The sequence below is a fragment of the Salmo salar genome, chromosome ssa02, assembly GCF_905237065.1.
Source record: "Salmo salar chromosome ssa02, Ssal_v3.1, whole genome shotgun sequence".
Taxonomy (NCBI): domain Eukaryota; kingdom Metazoa; phylum Chordata; class Actinopteri; order Salmoniformes; family Salmonidae; genus Salmo; species Salmo salar.
The window spans coordinates 26,542,479-26,561,446 of NC_059443.1; the positions used below are offsets into that span (position 1 = coordinate 26,542,479).

Genomic DNA, 18,968 nt, shown 5'->3' on the forward strand with positions numbered 1-18,968 from the left:
TCCTCTTCTCCTACTGCTCTACATACTGCTCCTCTTTCTGTTTCTGGGCCAGAGCACCCTGGAATGGGGTGACCCAAACACTGAGGCACATTTTAGCGCTTCTCTCTCTCTCTCTCTCTTTCTCTCTCTCTTTCTTTCTCTTTCTCTCTCTCTCTCTCTCTCTCTCTCTCTCTCTCTCTCTCCATCTCTCTCTCTCTCTCTCTCTCTCTCTCTCTCTCTCTCTTTCCATCTCTCTCTCTCTCTCTCTTTCCATCTCTCTCTCTCTCTCTCTTTCCATCTCTCTCTCTCTCTCTCTCTTCCATCTCTCTCTCTCTCTCTCTCTTTCCATCTCTCTCTCTCTCTCTCTCTCTCTCTCTCTCTCTCTCTCTCTTTCCATCTCTCTCTTTCCATCTCTCTCTCTCTCTCTCTCTCTTTCCATCTCTCTCTTTCTCTCTCTCTCTTTCCATCTCACTCTCATTTTGTCTCTTATCTCCTCTCTGTCCTGTCCTCCTTCCGGTGAGCAATGGCAACTGTTTCTCATCTGTTCTCCTTATCTGTTATCTGAAATAAGTGTGAGTGGAGTAAAGCCAAATCAGGCAGGACTACATTATGCCCTGATCCAGCTTGTTGTGTCTGGATAATGTTTAGTTTTGGGGCTGGTGTTTTGACTGCCGAGGCTGTATTATGTGTGTTGATGTACTTTTGGGGGGGGGATGGTGTATGTGATGTTAAATGAAGTCATCTGGCTCGTTTGCCTGTAGACTTTGTCTGAAGTCGGAGGTTGTTTAATGTCTTTGTCTAATGTGTGTGTCTCTCCAGGTGGGAGACATCCTGTCTGTAATTGATATGCCACCCAAAGAGGACTCCAACTGGTGGAGGGGGAAGCATGGCTTCCAGGTACACGACACAATTACTGGAGACTTCCACCACTGCCTGTCTCCCCCATGCACACGCCTGTCTCCCCACCCACTCTAAAGAGTCCCGCTGCAGAACAACAGTTGATGGCTACATTCACTATCTCATGTCTCCATGTTTCTGTACTTCCTTTTCCCTTCTCGTTTGTTCCCTCTATTTCTTTCTTTCACTGTTCTCTATTTTCACTGAACTTTTACTTTTCTTTTAACTCATTTGCTCTTGTTTTCTAACCTATATCATGTGTAAGCTATTTGTGTGTGTGTGTGTGTGTGTGTGTGTGTGTGTGTGTGTGTGTGTGTGTGTGTGTGTGTGTGTGTGTGTGTGTGTGTGTGTGTGTGTGTGTGTGTGTGTGTGTCCATGCTTGTCATCCTCAGTTACTTTGATGGTCTTTCCCCACTTTAGGTGGGCTTCTTCCCCAGTGAGTGTGTGGAGCTCATCAACGAGAAGCCTCAGTCCGCCGCTAAAATAGGTGGCTTACACACACACACACACACACTCGTTATGACACCACCATACTGAATCCCACTTACTGTACATTATCACATACAGTTCCTTCGGAAAGTACTCAGACGCCTTGTCTTTTCCCACATTTTGTTACATTATTCAAAAATGTATTAAATACATGTTTTTCCTCATCCATCTATAGACAATACCCCATAATGACAAAGCAAAAACAGGTAAAAAAATAAAGAAAAAAAAATACAGAAAGACATTATTTACATAAGTATTCAGACCCTTTGCTATGAGACTTGAAATTGAGCTCAGGTGCATCCTGTTTCCATGAATCATCCTTGCGATGTTTCTACAACTTGATTTGGAAAGGCACACACCTGTCTATATAAAGGTCCCACAGTGCATGTCAGAGCAAAAACCAAGCCATGAGGTCAAAGGAATTGTCCATAGAGCTCTGAGACAGGATTGTGTCGAGGCACAGATCTGTGAAAGGGTACCAAAAGAACACAGTGGCCTTCATCATTCTTAAATGGAAGAGGTTTGGCACCACCAAGACTCTTCCTAGAGCTGGCCCACCCGGCCAAACTGAGCAATCGGTGGAGAAGGGCCTTCGTCAGGGAGGTGACCAAGAACCCGATGGTCACTTTGACAGGGCTCTACAGTTCCTCTGTGGAGATGGTTGTCCTTCTGGAAGGTTCTCCCATCTCTACAGCACTCCATCAATCAGGCCTTTATGGTAAAGTGGCCAGATGGAAGCCACTCCTCAGTAAAAGGCACATGACAGCCCGCTTGGAGTTTGCCAAAAGGCACCTGAAGACTCTGACCATGAGAAACAAGATTTTCTGGTCTGATAAAACCACGACTGAACTCTTTGGCCTGAATGCCAAGCATCACTTCTGGAGGAAACCTGGCAACATCCCTACGGTGAAGCATGGTGGTGGCAGCATCTTGCTGTGGGGATGTTTTTCGGTGGCGGTGACTGGGAGACAAGTCAGGATCGAGGGGAAGATGAATGGAGCAATGTACAGAGAGATCCTTGATGAAAACCTGCTCCAGAGCGCTCAGGACCTCAGACTGGAGCGACGGTTCACCTTCCAACAGGACAACAACCCTAAGCACACAGCCAAGACAACGCAGGAGTGGCTTCGGGACTAGTCTCTGAATGTCCTTGAGTGGCCCAGCCAAAGCCCGACCTTGAACCCGATCAAACATCTCTGGAGAGACCTGAAAATAGCTGTGCAGCGACGCTCCCCATCCAACCTGACAGAGCTTGAGAAGATCTGCAGAGAAGAATGGGAGAAACTCCCCAAATACAGGTGTGCCACGCTTGTAGCGTCATACCCAAGAAGACTCGGCTGTAATCACTGACAAAGGTGCTTCAACAATGTACAGAGTAAAGGGTCTGAATAGTTATGTGAATGTCATATTTCATTTTTTTTTTATATATATATATACATTTGTAAACATTTATGAAAAGCTGTTTTTGCTTTGTTATTATGGGGTACTGTGTGTAGTTTGAGGGATATATATATATATATATATATATATTTTTTTTTTAAACGTAACGTAACAATGTGGAAAAAGTCAAGGGGTATGAATACTTTCCGAATGTCCTGTACACCTGCACTGTGTCACCAGATCAATGTCAGATGTATTGAGTGACGTTTGTGTTTCCAGATGGCGATCCAGCCAGCTCTAACACCAGCGCACCAGGACCTCCCTCTCCTACATCCGGTAAACAGACGCAATCAATCAATCACTACTGTATGAGTATTCAGTCTCCACAGAGCGTGTCGAAGGTTTTGCAGGGGCTGGCTTGAAATGAGGACAACATGCAGTACTAACTGTCACGGTTACTTGTTTTCTTTCTGGCATGCAGCATTTATCGCTTATTATATTTAAGTGAACCGTATATAACAGCCACTTTTCCTCCCTCTCCCTTGTATCTTCGTCTTGTAAACATTCTAAAATGATATCTTTCTCTAGACAATTTTTTATTTAAGGATACATGACCTTGTGGTGTTAACCAGATACACACAGCGGATCACGTGACATTACATAGTTTAACAATTACTCAGCCAGTAGGTTGTTTTGCTTGCTAAATGTGGTCACCACAACATCTTTGCAATGTTCATATTTGTATCTCTGACCACAGTATATCTCTGTTCTGTTCTTCGCACTCCCCCAAAAATGTATTTAGCTGGTGTTCCAACCGCTTTCCTGTTGTATCTATTGCCTTTCTCTCTTTCTCTCTCTCTCAGTTCCTCAGCCTTGGTACCTAAGACTTGCTGGTAACAACAACTGAAATGGAATTACTCTCATTAATCTATTTGTCATCTAATCAGAGTCCCCCCTCCACCGTCCTTATCTTTCCTAACGCCTCATCTCTCCCCTTAATGCAGGGCCTGTATAACACATTTCCCCTTAAGCCAGCCAGGAAACGTACACTAGCCATTTCTACAACAAGCCAAGCCCTGGGCTGTTCACATGCAGGAGTGGTCAGGATGTTTTTAGAGTAGAATTAGTGTACATGTATTTTAGAGACCCATAAATCATAGGAACACAATGGAGCTTGTTGTATAAATGAGAAGCAAGTTGTTGTTTTAGAGGAAGACGATACCGGTTTGTTATCCTCCTAATCCTCCTCATCTTCACGATGCGTCCAAGTAATCTGCTGCTTATTGTTCTAATGATGTTGGTGGTTGTGACTCATTGGTCCAGAACACGACGCAGCCTCCTACTAGTTTCCATGCTCTAGCTCCCACTAAACTCTCCTATTTTCTGTCTTTTCACCTGTTTTATATTTGATGATGATGACATTTATGTTAAACATTCACATGTGGATACACACACTCACACATGTTTGCAGGCACATGTACATACACACACAAAGACATGCCCCTCACCCACCACAATAGTCTCTCTTTCCCACTGTAGTGTCAATACTCAGCAGCTCTCTGTCGCCCCCCTCTGACAGTTTCTAAGAAGCACGGCAAGCTGATGGGATTCCTGCGCACCTTTATGAAGTCCAGGCCCACCAAGCAGAAGCTCAAACAGAGAGGCATTCTTAAGGAGAGGGTGTTCGGCTGCGACCTGGGAGAGCACCTCCTCAACTCAGGACTGGACGGTACATAAAACACACACTTATCCTCACGTAACCTTTCGGGGATGTAAAGTAGTTGTCAGTATCTTTGGGCTTGTGATTTTTTTCATAGTAACGTAAGAGTGAGTTGCTGGCTGCAGAGAGTGAGCGGTTTTGGTGTGTCAAGTGAACTCGGAACAATATTAAAATCAATCATGCCATTTTAGGATCACATTAGTGCTACGGAGTTGATGAAAGGGGCCCATTGCCCTAGTTAGAGTTCTACAGTTCTAATTCTAGAGTCTCAGAGTCATCTCTGTGCGTCCTTGAGAGCCTGGTATGGTTTGGTGTACTACTGTAACGTGTGACCTGGATCTTTTGTGTGCTTCTCCAGTTCCACAGGTTCTGAAGAGCTGCTCAGAGTTCATAGAGAAGCATGGTGTGGTGGACGGCATCTACAGGCACTCTGGAGTCTCCTCCAACATTCAGAAACTCCGGTACCACTCCTCATGCTAACCCTGCATGTCAGGCCCTGAACCTGTACAGACCTAAAAGGACTACGTAGATCATTGACTGCATGCATGAAATGCACATAGGCAAATATGCTATACTTCCTTGGCATTCAACCCTATTTGGCACTCTCTCCACCAGACATGAGTTTGACAGTGAGAACGTTCCAGACCTGACCAAGGATATGTACATGCAGGACATCCACTGTGTGGGGTCCCTGTGTAAGCTCTACTTCAGAGAGCTGCCCAACCCCCTGCTCACCTACCAGCTCTACGACAAGTTTGCTGTGAGTACATGGCCATAACCCAACACAACTCCCTCCAACTGAAAGTGCTGTCCATTGTCAAAGGCTAAACTTGCCATGTGTTTTTTCCCTGGTCTTCCTCCGTAGGACTGTATGGGAGAGATGACGGACGATGAGCGCATGGTGAAAGTACATGATGTCATCCAGCAGCTTCCACCACCGCACTACAGGTATACACAACACAGCCATGGAGACAGAGACTACAGGTTTACACACAACACAGCCATGGAGACAGAGACTACAGGTATACACACAACACAGCCATGGAGACAGAGACTACAGGTATACACACAACACAGCCATGGAGACAGAGACTACAGGTATACACACAACACAGCCATGGAGAGAAAGACTACAGGTATACACACAACACAGCCATGGAGAGAAAGACTACAGGTATACATAGCCATGGAGACAGATCCCAGATTGTCGACTGATGTTGTCTTTCTCTCACTGTCAGGACCCTGGAGTACCTCATTAGACACCTGGCTGGTCTGGCCACCTGCAGCGGAGAGACCAACATGCACATCAAGAACCTGGCCATCGTCTGGGCCCCCAACCTGCTCAGGTCTGTGTCTACCTGCTGTACCTGCATGTGTGGATTGTTCACATAGAAATATGTTGTTTAGAACAGGTGTGCCTCTGACATGTACAGTGAGGAAACATGTCAGCTCTATTCATGACATTTCTGTCTGCAACACCTTCCTGGAGTTGACCCTGGTGTGGCTGTGTGTTGTCTCTGTGGCAGATCTATGGCGATCGAGGCAGTGGGTCTGAGTGGTGCTGACCCGTTTAAGGAGGTGCGGATCCAGTCTGTGGTGGTGGAGTTTCTCCTCGGTCACGTGGACGTGCTCTTCAGTGACTCCTTCACCTCTGTAGGACGCTTCAGAGGCACAGGTACGCACATTACCATAACCCCAACGCTGGCTTCTCTAACGCTCACATCACCATAACCCCAACGCTGGCTTCTCTAACGCTCACATCACCATAACCCCAACGCTGGCTTCTCTAACGCTCACATCACCATAACCCCAACGCTGGCTTCTCTAACGCTCACATCACCATAACCCCAACGCTGGCTTCTCTAACGCTCACATCACCATAACCCCAACGCTGGCTTCTCTAACGCTCACATCACCATAACCCCAACGCTGGCTTCTCTAACGCTCACTGGACACAATCCTCCTAACTTGAGTTCCATCTGTGTGGAAAAACACACATTTCCCATTTGAAATCGATGCATGATTTGAATCAATCGGCAATCGGCAGTGACGTGTTGATTTCAAGTTAGGATTCGACTGAAAATGTCCTCTCTCCTTCAGAGTGCTCCCTCTGTCCTCTCTCCCTCTGTATCAGCTCTGTGGTTTTGTGTTATCAATGCCACACACAGAGCATTTACCTCAGAGCCTCAAAGCCTCTCTTTAGTACCTGCAGTAACTAGCTTTACGACTCAGCCAGCCAGGCTTCCTCTATCCTCTACTTAATGCTTTTAGTTGTCTGGTTAAACAGAGAGCTTTGGTTAAAGCCCTGTTTATAACGAATGACACTTCTACCGCCATTACAACTGTCACCACCGCCTGCTGTCCTCCGCTTTTTACCCCGCAAATGCTGTAAGTCTATGAAAGCAACTCTACTTGAATGACTCTGACACTATTATTTCATTGCACTCTTTGTCTTGCCTCGCAGCACAGTAGAACACGTGTATGAATAGTCTAAAATGGCAGTAATATAAGTGATTTAAGCATGGAAAGATTTTTCCACTGCATCCATTTGCTCCAAAAAGTAGTACAATATTTGGCAACATTTTGTTCTTTACTCTTGATAAACATCCGTATTAAATATGGAATAAAACTGAAAACTTGCCTTAAAGTGAGCCCTCAGCCACACTGATGCTGTAGCCATCCCACTGGGCACAGACTTCAATTCAACGTCTATTCCACATTGGTTCAATGTAATTTCATTGAAATGATGTGGAAACAACGTTGATTCAACCAGTGTGTCCCCAGTGGGATGGAAGCAGCAGCAGATAGTGAGCGAAAGCTGTGTCTCCGTAGCAACAGGCAAGCTGGAGTGTAAGGTCTCTCGGCAGCACCAGAGAACCAGGCTGGTGAGTCTGCAGGAGGTCAGGGGTGAGGAGGTCCCTAAGGCCCCCAGGCACCCTCTTTTGGAAGTCACCATAGAGAGGCGACACTACTCCATGTTCTGACCGTCCGGGCCTTCTCTCTCAATGCAGGATGCTTACAAGCGCTCTATAGCGTTGATTGGTTTAGTTTAGGCTTGGTCTACTTTTGGCTTCTGTGTGACCCATTTGTCCTGAGATCTCTGTACAATGTGCACAAGAACGAGTTCATGATGAATGTGTCTCATCCTATTGGGCTTTTGTCTGTTGTTTTCCAGTAGATAGTAAGTATAGCCTCCCGAGTGGTGCAGTGGTCTAAGGCACTGCATCACAGTGCTAGCTGTGCCGCTAGAGATTCTGGGTTCGAGTCCAGGTTCTGTCGCAGCCGGCCGCGACCGGGAGACCCATGGGGCGGCACACAAGTGTCGTCCGGGTTAGGGAAGGGTTTGGCCGGCAGGGATGTCCTTGTCCCATCGTTCTCTAGCGACTCCTGTGGTGGGCCGGGCGCAATGCATGCTGACACGGTCGCCAAGTGTACGGTGTTTCCTCTGACACATTGGTGCGGCTGGCTTCCGGGTTAAATGGGAATTGTGTCAAGAAGCAGTATGACTTGGTTGGGTTGTGTTTCGGAGGACGCACGGCTCTCAACCTTCGCCTCTCCCGAGTCCGTACGGGAGTTGCAGTGATGAGACAAGACTGTAACTACCAATTGGATACCACGAAATTGGGGAGAAAAAGGGGTAAAAAAAAAAAAAAAAAACAAGCATTTAATATAGCCAAGTTTTGTGCGCACATGCTGACATATGTTTGTATAAGCCCAGTGTCTCCATGGTTTGAGTCCCTGGTCAACTGTAAACTCTCACATGATGTTTTGGTTGTATTAACAGTTGAATAGGCAATAAACTTCCATCCTGAAGTAAATGTGGTCCGTTACATTTTGTGTCTACTCCAATATTTGTTTTTGTCATTTTAAATAGTTATTAAAGTAACTTTTAGGTTGTTTTGCGCTGTAATGCTCAAAATATTAAAGAATAGACGTTGTTTGGATCAATGTGTCACAAATGCTGTGGATGTTTCTTTTAAGAGGATTACATTGAGCCAGAACCACCAGGTAAAACAACAATGTTGAATTGATTATTCCCAGCTTCCATGATCTGTTTTGTCTTGTCAGCTAGCTAAATAATCAATAGGCCCTATAGCTAAAACGTTTAACCTCAGTATTGTCTACAGATCAGCAGTATCTGTGTGCTTCTCCAGCTGAAGCGTTTCTGTCAGCGTCCCAGCCAGGGCTCAGTCAGATGCTTGCTTTGTGTCTCAGACTCAGATCCAGGCCAGGAAAGTCAAACAAATATTTTGGGTGTCTGATTGTTCTAGCTATTCTCACAGAAACTTAATTGGGAGGATGACTGTTTGATATGATTTTTACATTTGTATCACAAACCATTTGTGAGAAAGAAAAAGACCCTATGATCTGTGAACTGTACATGATGGTGTGCTCTAAAACATTTACATTTACATTTAAGTCATTTAGCAGACGCTCTTATCCAGAGCGACTTACAAAATGGATTATGTCTAGTTTATGATTTTTTTTAATTCAACATATTATATTAACATATTATTTATTCAACATAAAATATATTAGAGAATATCTCATACCATTTAGATTTTGTACATAAATTTTTTTTGACATTGTTTTAAACTATATACTATACAAGTACATACACTTTCCAACGTTCTGCTACTTTTGAAGTTAGGATAAATTATGTGAGCCCCACCAGTGAATGGGAAAATGAATTCAAATTGAACTCCCTCTGCTGGTGATTTGCTGAATGTGATTGCTTAATGACCTGTCAATTTTTATGTATAAAATGGTCACGTCTTCAAAAGTAGCAGAGCACGGAGTGTTTGACTTGTTGTTCTAAACAATATGTCAAAAAAATATGCTAAATCAAAAAGGGTAGTTTTGAAATATTAATATTAATACTTTAATGTTGAATAATTTTAATGTGAAAAATTGTATTGCAGTAAATTTAATGTGAGAAAAATATTTTTGGGCTTTGCTGGCATGGAATTGCCCTATAAGACACTGTTACAGTACTCTGTTAATTGCATTATAATACATATTTGTTTAGATGTCAGTCCTGTCTGATGACCCATGCTGTGCTCTCCCCTGGCGGGTGTCCTGTTTTTACTTTGGTTGCTCTTTAACTGGGAGTTTCAAATGAAAAGGTCCAACTTCCTCTGCATACCTCAGCCTTCCCTCCCTTTGTGTTGTTTACTCCATGTGATTTCTGATTTGCAAGCATGTCTGTGTCTTATTCGCTCTCGTTGGGTAAATCTGAAATGACACACTATTTCCCGTATAGTGCACTTTTTATTTTTATGCCACTTAGGGGCTTTGGCCAAAGGTAATGCACTACTATACAGGGAATAGGATCTCATTTGGAACAAAGCTTTTGGCCACCGTCACCGACGCCTCCTCACTCTCCCGCCTTCTATCTATTACTAACTGTAGGTCCTCTCTCTGCCTGCAGGGCGGCACTCTCTGACCAGGCCCAAGTCCTTTGTGTCCACCAGGCTCCTCTCCCTAGAAGAGGCCCAGGCCAGGACACAGGCTCCTCTGCTCCTCCAGGGGGCGCCAGTCCAGTTTCAGGGCCAGTTCCACACCGTGCTGGACCACCCTGTCGACAGGTGAGTGGGAGGCCAGGCTTATTTAATGCAAGTTTCTGTAGTTTCACTATCGCATGCAGTTGATTTAGCAGTCTCACCCACCTAAATCTCTCTCCTTCTCTGTCTTGCTCTCTCTCCTCCTCCTACAGGAGGAAGAGAGGGCTGAAGGTACGGAAGGCAGCTGGAGGGAGCTGGAAGACGTTCTTTGCGATCGGGAAGCCCCTGGGGGCGGGGCAACGTAAACCAATGAGGATCAGCTCCCTGTTCCAGCCCGCCACCTCACACGCAGGTAGATATCATGTCTGATTTGGACCACGCATACACCAGGGGTATGTTCAGTCAATTTACCTGGATGGATGGAGGTGGAAAGGAAAATAAATACCAACTCCACAGTTTATCGCCCCTTTTGATCCTCTCTTTGTATGACAGATCTCTCTCTCTCTCTCTCTCTCTCTCTCTCTCTTTCTCTCTCTTTCTTTCTTTCTTTTCCCCCTGCAGGCTGCCATGTGGACAGTGTGACCATGCGTTCAGCTAAGAGTGAGGAATCCTTATCGTCCCAGCACAGTGGAGCAGGTAGGCCATAACTCACTGACGCTAGTACTGCTACTCATCTCAGCAGGTTAAGTCCTTGCAGACTGATCGATAGCAGAGCCTCTCTCTTCTCATCCTTTAAGTATAGAGTATGAGATGACTCTTTCAGGGGAGGCTGTGCAAGAGAAGGAATATGTCTGGAAGCAGTGATGATAGTTTGAGTGATTTTGGGACATTCGGAGTAGAATGGGTCCTTTGGGAGCTGGTGGAGCTGTGTGTTAGTCACTGAGCACTACAGAGACGCTTATTTTAAACCCTGACTATTCCTTCTTTTTTTCCCTACCTCTCCTTCTCGCTCTCTCAGGACAGTTGAACCGTCTGCGGCGGCCCCGCTCCAGCAGTGATGGTCTGTCTTTGGCTGCCTCCATGGACCCCCAGCACCTGCCCCAGCGCCCCCCGTCCCGCCTGCCTTCCAGCCGCTCGTATGACAGCCTGCTGCCTGAGGACCGCCGGCCCAGGGACGATGGAGACAATGAGGAGGATGAAGACGAGGAAGGCATCTACATGCTGCCTGACTTCTCCAACCAGGACCCGGCTGCTTCCTGGATGGCCGAGGACGTCATTGACTTCAGTCCGACCTTCCTGGAGGACGGACCAATCGGCTTGGGCAGCAGCGTAGTCACCGCGGGCGGCAGAGAGTCCCCGCCCACTGCCACGCCCCCTCCCTACCGCTGCCTCAGCCACCAAGGACACTCTCACTCCAGCAGCCAGCGCTCAATCACAGAGGACCCCGACTCGGTGCTCAACCAATCGGATGCGGCCGTCAGGAGAAGTCTGATCATCGCCGCCACAGCCCCGCCCCTTCAGGTGTTCTGTCAACACAGACCGGCCAATACCAGCCCATCTGCCGGCCAATCAGGGGAGGGTGCCAACCTGAGTACCTCACACAGTGCCAGGGCCAGCCCACTACACCTGTGACCTCTGCCCCCTCTGCTCAGCCCCCACCAGAGAGAAGATCTTTCACCCGGAAGATGGTGAATGCCTTCTCACAAAAATCCCCCAAGTCCCCTACACTGGACATCTCTGACCCTGTCTCCATCAGCGTCCCTGCCAAGGTAATTCCTCCCTCTGTCACTGCTGTCCCTGTATTTCTGTATCTCAGGATTGGAGTTTACTTGCCTATATAGTCTGTATGATAAATTTGCTTCACCAAACTTGACTTTCTCCCTCGTAGGTGTTGGACATGATTGGCGGGCGAGCTGGCGAATTACAGCCTGGCATCCCGAGCAGCGGCCCCTCCCAGTCGCAGCCTCCTCAGATGATCTCCATGCTGCTGAGGTCATGTGACTTCCAGCTGACGGAGAGCTGCCAGCAGGAGATCCGCAGCAAACTGGGCCCCGAGGCCAAGATCAGAGGACAGGGTGAGTAGACAGGAGTGGACTCGGCCAAGAAGTTTGATTGAATGTATTAGTTGATTGATTTATAATCATCATCAGAAATGAGTTTGTTTTTAATGATGATTTGTGGTTTTACTGCAGACCCTAGTCATGTAATTTAACCCTCCTCTCCCCTCTACAGGTATAACAGAACCCACCGGTCCCCCCTGCTCTCCCAGCCTCCCCCTCCCCCTCCTAAAAACCCAGCACGCCTCATGGCCCTGGCCCTGGCTGAGAGTGCCAACAAGGCCCTGAGACAGGGCGCCTCGCCCCCCTACCGCCCCCCTCAGTCCCGGTCCCAGGACGCAGCCGACACCCGCTACCAGAGGTCTCTGTCTGCCGATGCAGGAGAGCTGCTGTCCTCTGACCCCAATCAGCTCTACTCCACAGTGCGCCCCCTGTCTGTGTGGATGACCGAGGGAGAGGGAAACACGACAGAGACTGCAGCAGATACAGGACACGGCCAGGGAGAGAGGACTCCAGGACAGGTGTGTATGTGGGAGTGTGCACGTGTCTGTAAGTGGCACTGTATGGGTGTAACTTTGTGTAAACTGTGTCCGTTTGTACTGTGGTAAATTCTAAGTGGTGGATATGTTGTTTTGACTGTGCTGGAGATGTTCTAGTTTTAGGCTCCATATGAAGAGCAACAACAGTGCTGTCAGGTCATTTTCAGCAGAGCCTTCATTTCCTAACCACAACAAGCACCATGTTTACAGTTGCCTGGGCAAAATTAGATTCCTTTTTTTAACTCTCATTATGAGGAGACTATGACAACGCCCATGTTCTGTTTTCCCAGCTGGTTAATCAGGCTTAGAGAACAGTAAAGTATGTCCGCATGACTAACCAGTACTGTAACTTACTGTATGGCGGTACAAAAGTTCAACTTTTTTTTATTGCAGGATATGGGGACCCTGTCCTCTGAGACGTCTGACTCTGTGGCGTCCAACTCGGAGCTGTCTGGTGGGAGCGCCTCTGGAGACGACCAGACCCCCAGCCCCATCTACAAGAACCAGAAGCAGCTGCCCCAGTCACAGCCTCCCAACCCAGGCCAGTCTGGGGAGAGACCTAGCCCCACTGAGTCCCAGCCTCAGAGGAAGCCCCCAGCCTACTCACGCCAGTTCTCTGCCCCTCACCTCCAACAGAAATCCACCTCCACCCAGTCCAAGCCGTCCTCGGCCCAGCTCCTGCACTCCAAGTCAGAGTCCCCTCTGACTCAGGTCCGTGCCTTCCAGCCCACCCGCCCCAAAGTACCTCCTAAGCCCCTGGATCTGGAGCGTCCCCACAGAGCACCACTGGCCCAGACTGAGATGCGTCGCTCCCTGGACTCAGGGCGCATCAGGCGGATCTTTGGTCAGCAGGGGAACCCTCCTCTGGCCAGGGCCTTCTCAGAGCGTCTGAGTGGAGCTCCAGACCACCTCGCCCGCTACCACGCAGCCAGCCAACCATCCCCGGGTCAGCAGCCTCCTCAGCAGGCCCAGATCCGGCCCGTGCCCCTCTCCTCCACCTCAGAGGACCAGGGAAGGATGGAAAACTTCTACTATGAGATCGCCGGGCCTGAGAACTCGCAGGGCCCCCCCAGCTACGCCCGCCACAGCTACCAGAACATGAGGCTGGACCTGGAGGGTAACTTCCGCCCGGCCCCCCACCTAGAGGCCAACAAAAGGCCCATCTCTCGGGGACATCACCAACACCAACCCCAGCCTCTCCACCACAACCAGGGTGGACCCAGGGAGAGTGGGCCCCAGCTCTGGTCCAAAGAGGTCACGCGGGCTTGGGCAGCCGCCCACTCCCAGTCCCATTCATTCTCCCACGGACACTCCCACTCTCACCACCACTCCCAGGACGGCTCCACCCACCACCATCACCCCTCTCACCACCACCCCCGGCCCCAGCGCCAGACCTCCTCCTCAGTCCGGCTGGCCCGTAGTGAGATGCACCCCCTCCCCTCCTCCTCCATGGTTCCCCTGGCGCTCCACCAGCACCAACGCAACCTCCACCGCTCCAATAGGTCAGCCTCCACAGACCTCACCGCCTCCCAGCTACACCCCTATTTTGAAAACGGGAAGGTGTGCTATCGTAAGCCAGAGGATGCTCCTCTGAGTCTGAGCCAGCCTCCCCAGGGCAAGTCTCTCCAGCCATCCCAGCCTTCCCCTCCCCAGGCCCACAGACCGACCTCCAAGGACCTGTCTGAGCCCATCTACGTCAACTTCCCTTTCCCCAGCCCCTCTACTGGGGCCCAAAACACGAAGAGCTGGACCAGCACAGACCTGGATGGAGACTCTCCACAGGATTCTGAACCTCTTGCCACTCCAAACGACCCCCCTCCCCCAGAGGACCAGAGACAGTCCTCCCCCCGCCTGGTCCCTGACCAGGCAGGCTCCACCAGCGTCAGCCTCACCCCCTCCACTCCAGACAGCCCATCCGCCCACAACGACTCGGCCGCAACGAGCCCAGGGAGCATCCAGGAGAGCGACTTCCTCCCAGCGTCTACATCGACAGGGATCCACTACCGCAGCCGCTCAGACCCCCAGAGCTCCAGGTGCAGTACGGAGCCCATCCAGGGCCTGTCGGGGAAGGAGATCGCCTCCCTGCTGATAGAGAAGCTGGCTGAGGAGGAAAGGGCTGAGGGTCCCTCCACAGTCACCTCCTCCTCTGCCTCCACCAGCTCCTCCCCTGCCATGGAGCACCCTGCCAACCCCTACCCCAGCCAGCAGCACAACCAGTCCCCGCCTGCCTATAATGTCTACACCCCGGGCCCCTCACGGATCAGGGCTCCTCAGAGGGCCGGGGCAGGGGGCTTCCAACGCCAAGACCCGCTCCGGAGGTCCTCGCCCGGGGGCCAGTACAGGCAGGCCTTTGACGTCATGCCCTCAGGCGATCAGGTGCTCAAATACTACCGGACCCAAAACTTTACCCAGGGAGAGCACCAGAGCTCTGGCGCTAACCCCTACCCCCCCTCGGCAGCACTACCAGGAGCCCCCCTACCCCATCCAGAGCCCCCAGGACCCCTGCTCCTCCGGCTACCCCAGCCAGCCCCTCTTGGAGCCCTCAGACACCCCGTCTGCAACCTTCTCCAACCTGACGCTGGGAGCCCCCAGGCCCTACCCCGGCCAGCCAGGAGGCCTCCAGTACAGCCAGTACCCCTTCCAGCCTGGCCCGATGCTGGGCCAATACCCCAACACTCCCCCCCCGCAGAGATGTGGTCCACGAGCCGGTGCTGCGGCCGCAGGGTCTGAGGAACCAGAGAGGGCTGGCACGGCAGGGCAGCTTACCTGCACCATCACCCAACTGGACCATCCATACTGAGGGTCAGACGCGCAGCTACTGCTGAGGAGGAGCAAAAAGTAGACTTTTACACACTGTACCCTATCAGAGTGAAAGTGAAAGAGAGAGGAGCTAGGAAGAGACCATGTAAAACTCTCATGGTCCACAGAGAAAGGGAACAGGACGATAGAAAGCCTTCCTGGAAACGTGAGACAACAGGTCATGTCTAGAAATGGGACCAAGGGCAAGGCATTCTGGGGTAGCTAGACATACTGTCCAGTTTCCTGTTTGAACATTCCCTGGGGCCTATCACCACTTCACACCTGCAACCACTGGACCAATGAGAAAGAAGGGAACAATGATGGAAGGCGATGAAGAGATCAAAGAGATGAACCGAAAAGTGGCTTAGATTTGAAAACATTCCAGAGCAGACTGTTGTTGTGAGCGTTGAGAAAGAATGGCGAATAGCTGCCAGGGTCTTTTCTGGATCAAAATGGGGCTTACATGGTGGGCGTGGCCAATGGTGCGGTGGCCGAGCGACAATTTTAGAGGCCCTTCTGTTGGCCGCAGTGACAAAATGTAGCGGTTTTCAAGCACATTTTTGCAATTCTACACATTTTGCCATGTGACGGAGATACAATTTGACAGTTTTAAAGCACATTTTCTGCAATTCCAAAAAATCTGGTGGCCCCATGCTATGACAAAAACTCCTGAATGCATCATTTTTGGAATTTTAGATTCTCCCTGATTATTTAGCTTTTATTTAGGTGATGGTTAGTTCTCAAAGATGATCTTATTTAAAAAATATATAGGTTCATTATCTTTTCTACATACTTTACATCTCTTTTTAGTAATTTAAGTTTACACATTGAAAATGTTTTCCATCCCGAAAATTATTTATTATATAGAATATATACATATACATACAGTACCAGTCAAAAGTTTTGACAGCTACTCATTCAAGGGTTTTTCTTATGTTCTACATTGTGTAATAATAGTGAAGACATCGAAACTTTGAAGAACCTAAAATCTGTAAAAAAAAATTGGTTCCTACATTATTCCATGTGTTATTTCAAAGTAGCCACCCCTTGCCTTGGTGACAGCTTTGGTATTCTCTCAACCTGCTTCACATGGAATGCTTTTCCAACAGTCTTGAAGGAGTTCCAACATATGCTGAGCACTTGTTGGCTGCTTTTCCTTCACTCTGCGGTCCAACTCATCCTAAACAATCTCAGTTGGGTTGAGGTCGGGTGATTGTGGAGGCCAGGTCATCTGATGCATCACTCTCCTTCTTGGTCAAATTGCCCTTAAACAGCCTGGAGGTGTGTTGGGTCATTGTCCTGTTGAAAAACAAAGAATAGTCCCACTAAGCGCAAACCTGATGAGATGGCGTATCGCTGCAGAATGCTGTGGTAGCCATGCTGGTTAAGTGTGCCTTGAATTCTAAATAAAGCACTTAGTGTCACCAGCAACACACCATCACTGTGCGAGCCACACATGCGGAAATCATCCGTTCACCTGTTCTGTGTCTCACAAAGACAATCTCAAATTTGGACTCATCAGACCGAAGGACAGATTTCCACTGGTCTAATGTCTATTTTATTTTTTATTTTTTTCCTACCTTTATTTATCCAGGTAGGCCAGTTGAGAACAAGTTCTCATTTACAACGGCGACCTGGCCAAGATAAAGCAAAGCAAACGACAACACAGAGTTACACATGGAATAAACAAACGTACAGTCAATAACACAATAGAAAAAACTATATACAGTGTGTCCATTGCTTGTTTCTTGGCCCAAACAAGTCTCTTCTTCTTATTGGTGTCCTTTAGTAGTGGTTTATTTGCAGCAATTCGACCATGAAGGCCGGATTCACGCAGTCTCCTCTGAACAGTTGATGTTGTCTGTTACTTGAACTCTGAAGCATTTATTTGGGCTGCAGTCTGAGGTGCAGTTAACTCTAATGAACTTATCCTCTACAGCAGAGGTAACTCGGGGTCTTCCTTTCCTGTGGTGGTCCTCATGAGAGCCAGTTTCATCATAGCGCTTGATGGTTTTTGCGACTGCACTTGAAGAAACTTTGAAAGTTCTTGACATTTTCCGGATTGACTGACCTTCATGTCTTAAACTAATGATGGACTGTCATTTCTCTTTGCTTATTTGAGCTGTTCTTGCCATAACATGGACTTGGTCTTTTACCAAATAGGGCTATCTTCTGTATACCACCCCTACCTAGTCACAACACAACTGATTGGCTCAAATGCATTAAGAAGGAAAGAAATTCCACAAATTAACTTTTTAACAAGGCACACCTGTTCATTGAAATACATTCCAGGTGACTACCTCATGAAGCTGGTTGATAGAATGCCAAGAGTGTGCAAAGCTGTCATCAAGGCAAAGGGTGACTACTTTGAAGAATCTAAAATTATTTTGATTTGATTAACACATTTTTGGTTACTACTTGATTCCATATGTGTTATTTCATAGTTTTGATGTCTTCACTATTATTCTACAATGTAGAAAATAATAAAAATAAAAACCTTGAATGAGTAGGTGTGTCCAAACTTTTGACTGGTACTGTATATATCATAATATATAGTCCTTTTTCGTTTTTACATAAGTGGCCTGGAAAAGCACTTAGGCAGCCCGCCCAAGACTTTTCTATGCAGAAAAAAACCCTGGCTGCTGTACTTTTTAACAGAGTATTAGGTCTTCTGCACAGTGGCTGTTAGACTGGCTGTGGGTTAGGTTTGCCTTTGTTTTTTACAGTGTTGTAGTACTGAAATAGGACTGCACAGGGAAATAACCTCAAAAGCTGCTGAGTTGGTTTAGTGGTTTTCAGAAGCTTGATTTGACATGTTGTATTTATTTTAGTTTTAGTTTCGAGGAATGCATGTAATATATAATTTGTTTGAAATAATAAGTGTCGTTCCACCAATTCGGTGCCTTTTGAGATGGGTATGTTTGTTGATTTCACCTACTTTAGACAGTCATAAAGAGCACATGTTCAACTTTCCCATCTCAAGGTTAAAAAAAAAAAAAAGACTAAGTGCCAAATAAAGTAACAAGGTTGACAAGTTCATCTTAAATCAGCCATAAATCCCCTAGTGGCAGAGGAAATGTACGCTTGTTGTGTGCAACAGGGAGGGGCAATTGAATGCACGCTTCACAAAATAATCCAATTATCTAGCCTGAGTTTCTGTGGTTAACAGGGTTATGCTCGGCCTGCTCAGTTTTCCACCACAAAACACCAGAAATGTTTTCAGAAGAACCAGCTCAACTGCTCTTACTCAATTATTTGGCTAGTAGATGTCCAATGTTTTTTATTATTATTTAAAAAGGAATATTATTTCAAAAGTTTCACCATATTAAAACGAGTTCAGTTCACATAACCGGGTTGCGCTTATATGAATGACTAATCACATTTTAAATGAATAATAATCAGAAATGACTGTCAAAACAACAAAATTACTAGGGCTTTACAATGATGGAGAAATGTTAATCTTCTTGAAGTCACAGAGACATATCAAATGCAGAATTTTGGCACTTTAGCAAGTCTTTATTCATATTAAAAAAATATATTTATCGAATTCTCCATGTGATCTATATTAAAGGGCACTTCATTAAATATAACGCTTTTAAAATTCCGTATTGGTGCACAATTTTGTACTTAAAATATCAAAAGGACGCAAAAGGCGCTTATTTCG

The 18,968-nt window shown here is 47.5% G+C and overlaps 2 protein-coding genes across 3 annotated transcripts in view; both read left to right on the plus strand.

Annotated features, from left to right (window-relative positions):
• arhgap33 (Rho GTPase activating protein 33) overlaps positions 1-11,984 on the plus strand; it is a 35,241-nt gene extending 23,257 nt beyond the window's left edge. For both annotated transcript variants that reach the window (XM_045701394.1, XM_045701395.1), the window contains 14 exons: positions 799-876; positions 1,297-1,363; positions 3,025-3,081; positions 4,325-4,474; positions 4,824-4,926; positions 5,081-5,225; positions 5,331-5,413; positions 5,704-5,811; positions 5,992-6,140; positions 9,897-10,053; positions 10,182-10,321; positions 10,531-10,605; positions 10,928-11,678; positions 11,798-11,984. In XM_045701394.1, the coding sequence (XP_045557350.1) occupies positions 799-876; positions 1,297-1,363; positions 3,025-3,081; positions 4,325-4,474; positions 4,824-4,926; positions 5,081-5,225; positions 5,331-5,413; positions 5,704-5,811; positions 5,992-6,140; positions 9,897-10,053; positions 10,182-10,321; positions 10,531-10,605; positions 10,928-11,541 (1,926 nt within the window). In that variant the 3' untranslated portion in view covers positions 11,542-11,678; positions 11,798-11,984. The remainder of the gene's footprint in view (positions 1-798; positions 877-1,296; positions 1,364-3,024; positions 3,082-4,324; positions 4,475-4,823; positions 4,927-5,080; positions 5,226-5,330; positions 5,414-5,703; positions 5,812-5,991; positions 6,141-9,896; positions 10,054-10,181; positions 10,322-10,530; positions 10,606-10,927; positions 11,679-11,797) is intronic.
• A 215-nt stretch (positions 11,985-12,199) lies between these two features.
• LOC123728736 (trithorax group protein osa-like) lies at positions 12,200-16,357 on the plus strand. The gene is made up of 2 exons (XM_045701393.1): positions 12,200-12,487; positions 12,899-16,357. Exons 1-2 carry the CDS (start codon positions 12,215-12,217, stop codon positions 15,233-15,235), a joined length of 2,610 nt encoding a protein of 869 aa, XP_045557349.1. The 5' UTR covers positions 12,200-12,214; the 3' UTR covers positions 15,236-16,357.
• The last annotated feature ends 2,611 nt before the right edge of the window (positions 16,358-18,968 follow it).

Excerpts from the sequence above, each read along its gene's own strand:
- LOC123728736 (XM_045701393.1), top strand. The coding sequence starts at position 12,215 with ATGGCCCTGGCCCTGGCTGAGAGTGCCAACAAGGCCCTGAGACAGGGC. Across the intron at positions 12,488-12,898 it reads GAGAGAGGACTCCAGGACAG|GATATGGGGACCCTGTCCTC; the intron begins GTGTGTATGTGG and ends TTTTTATTGCAG.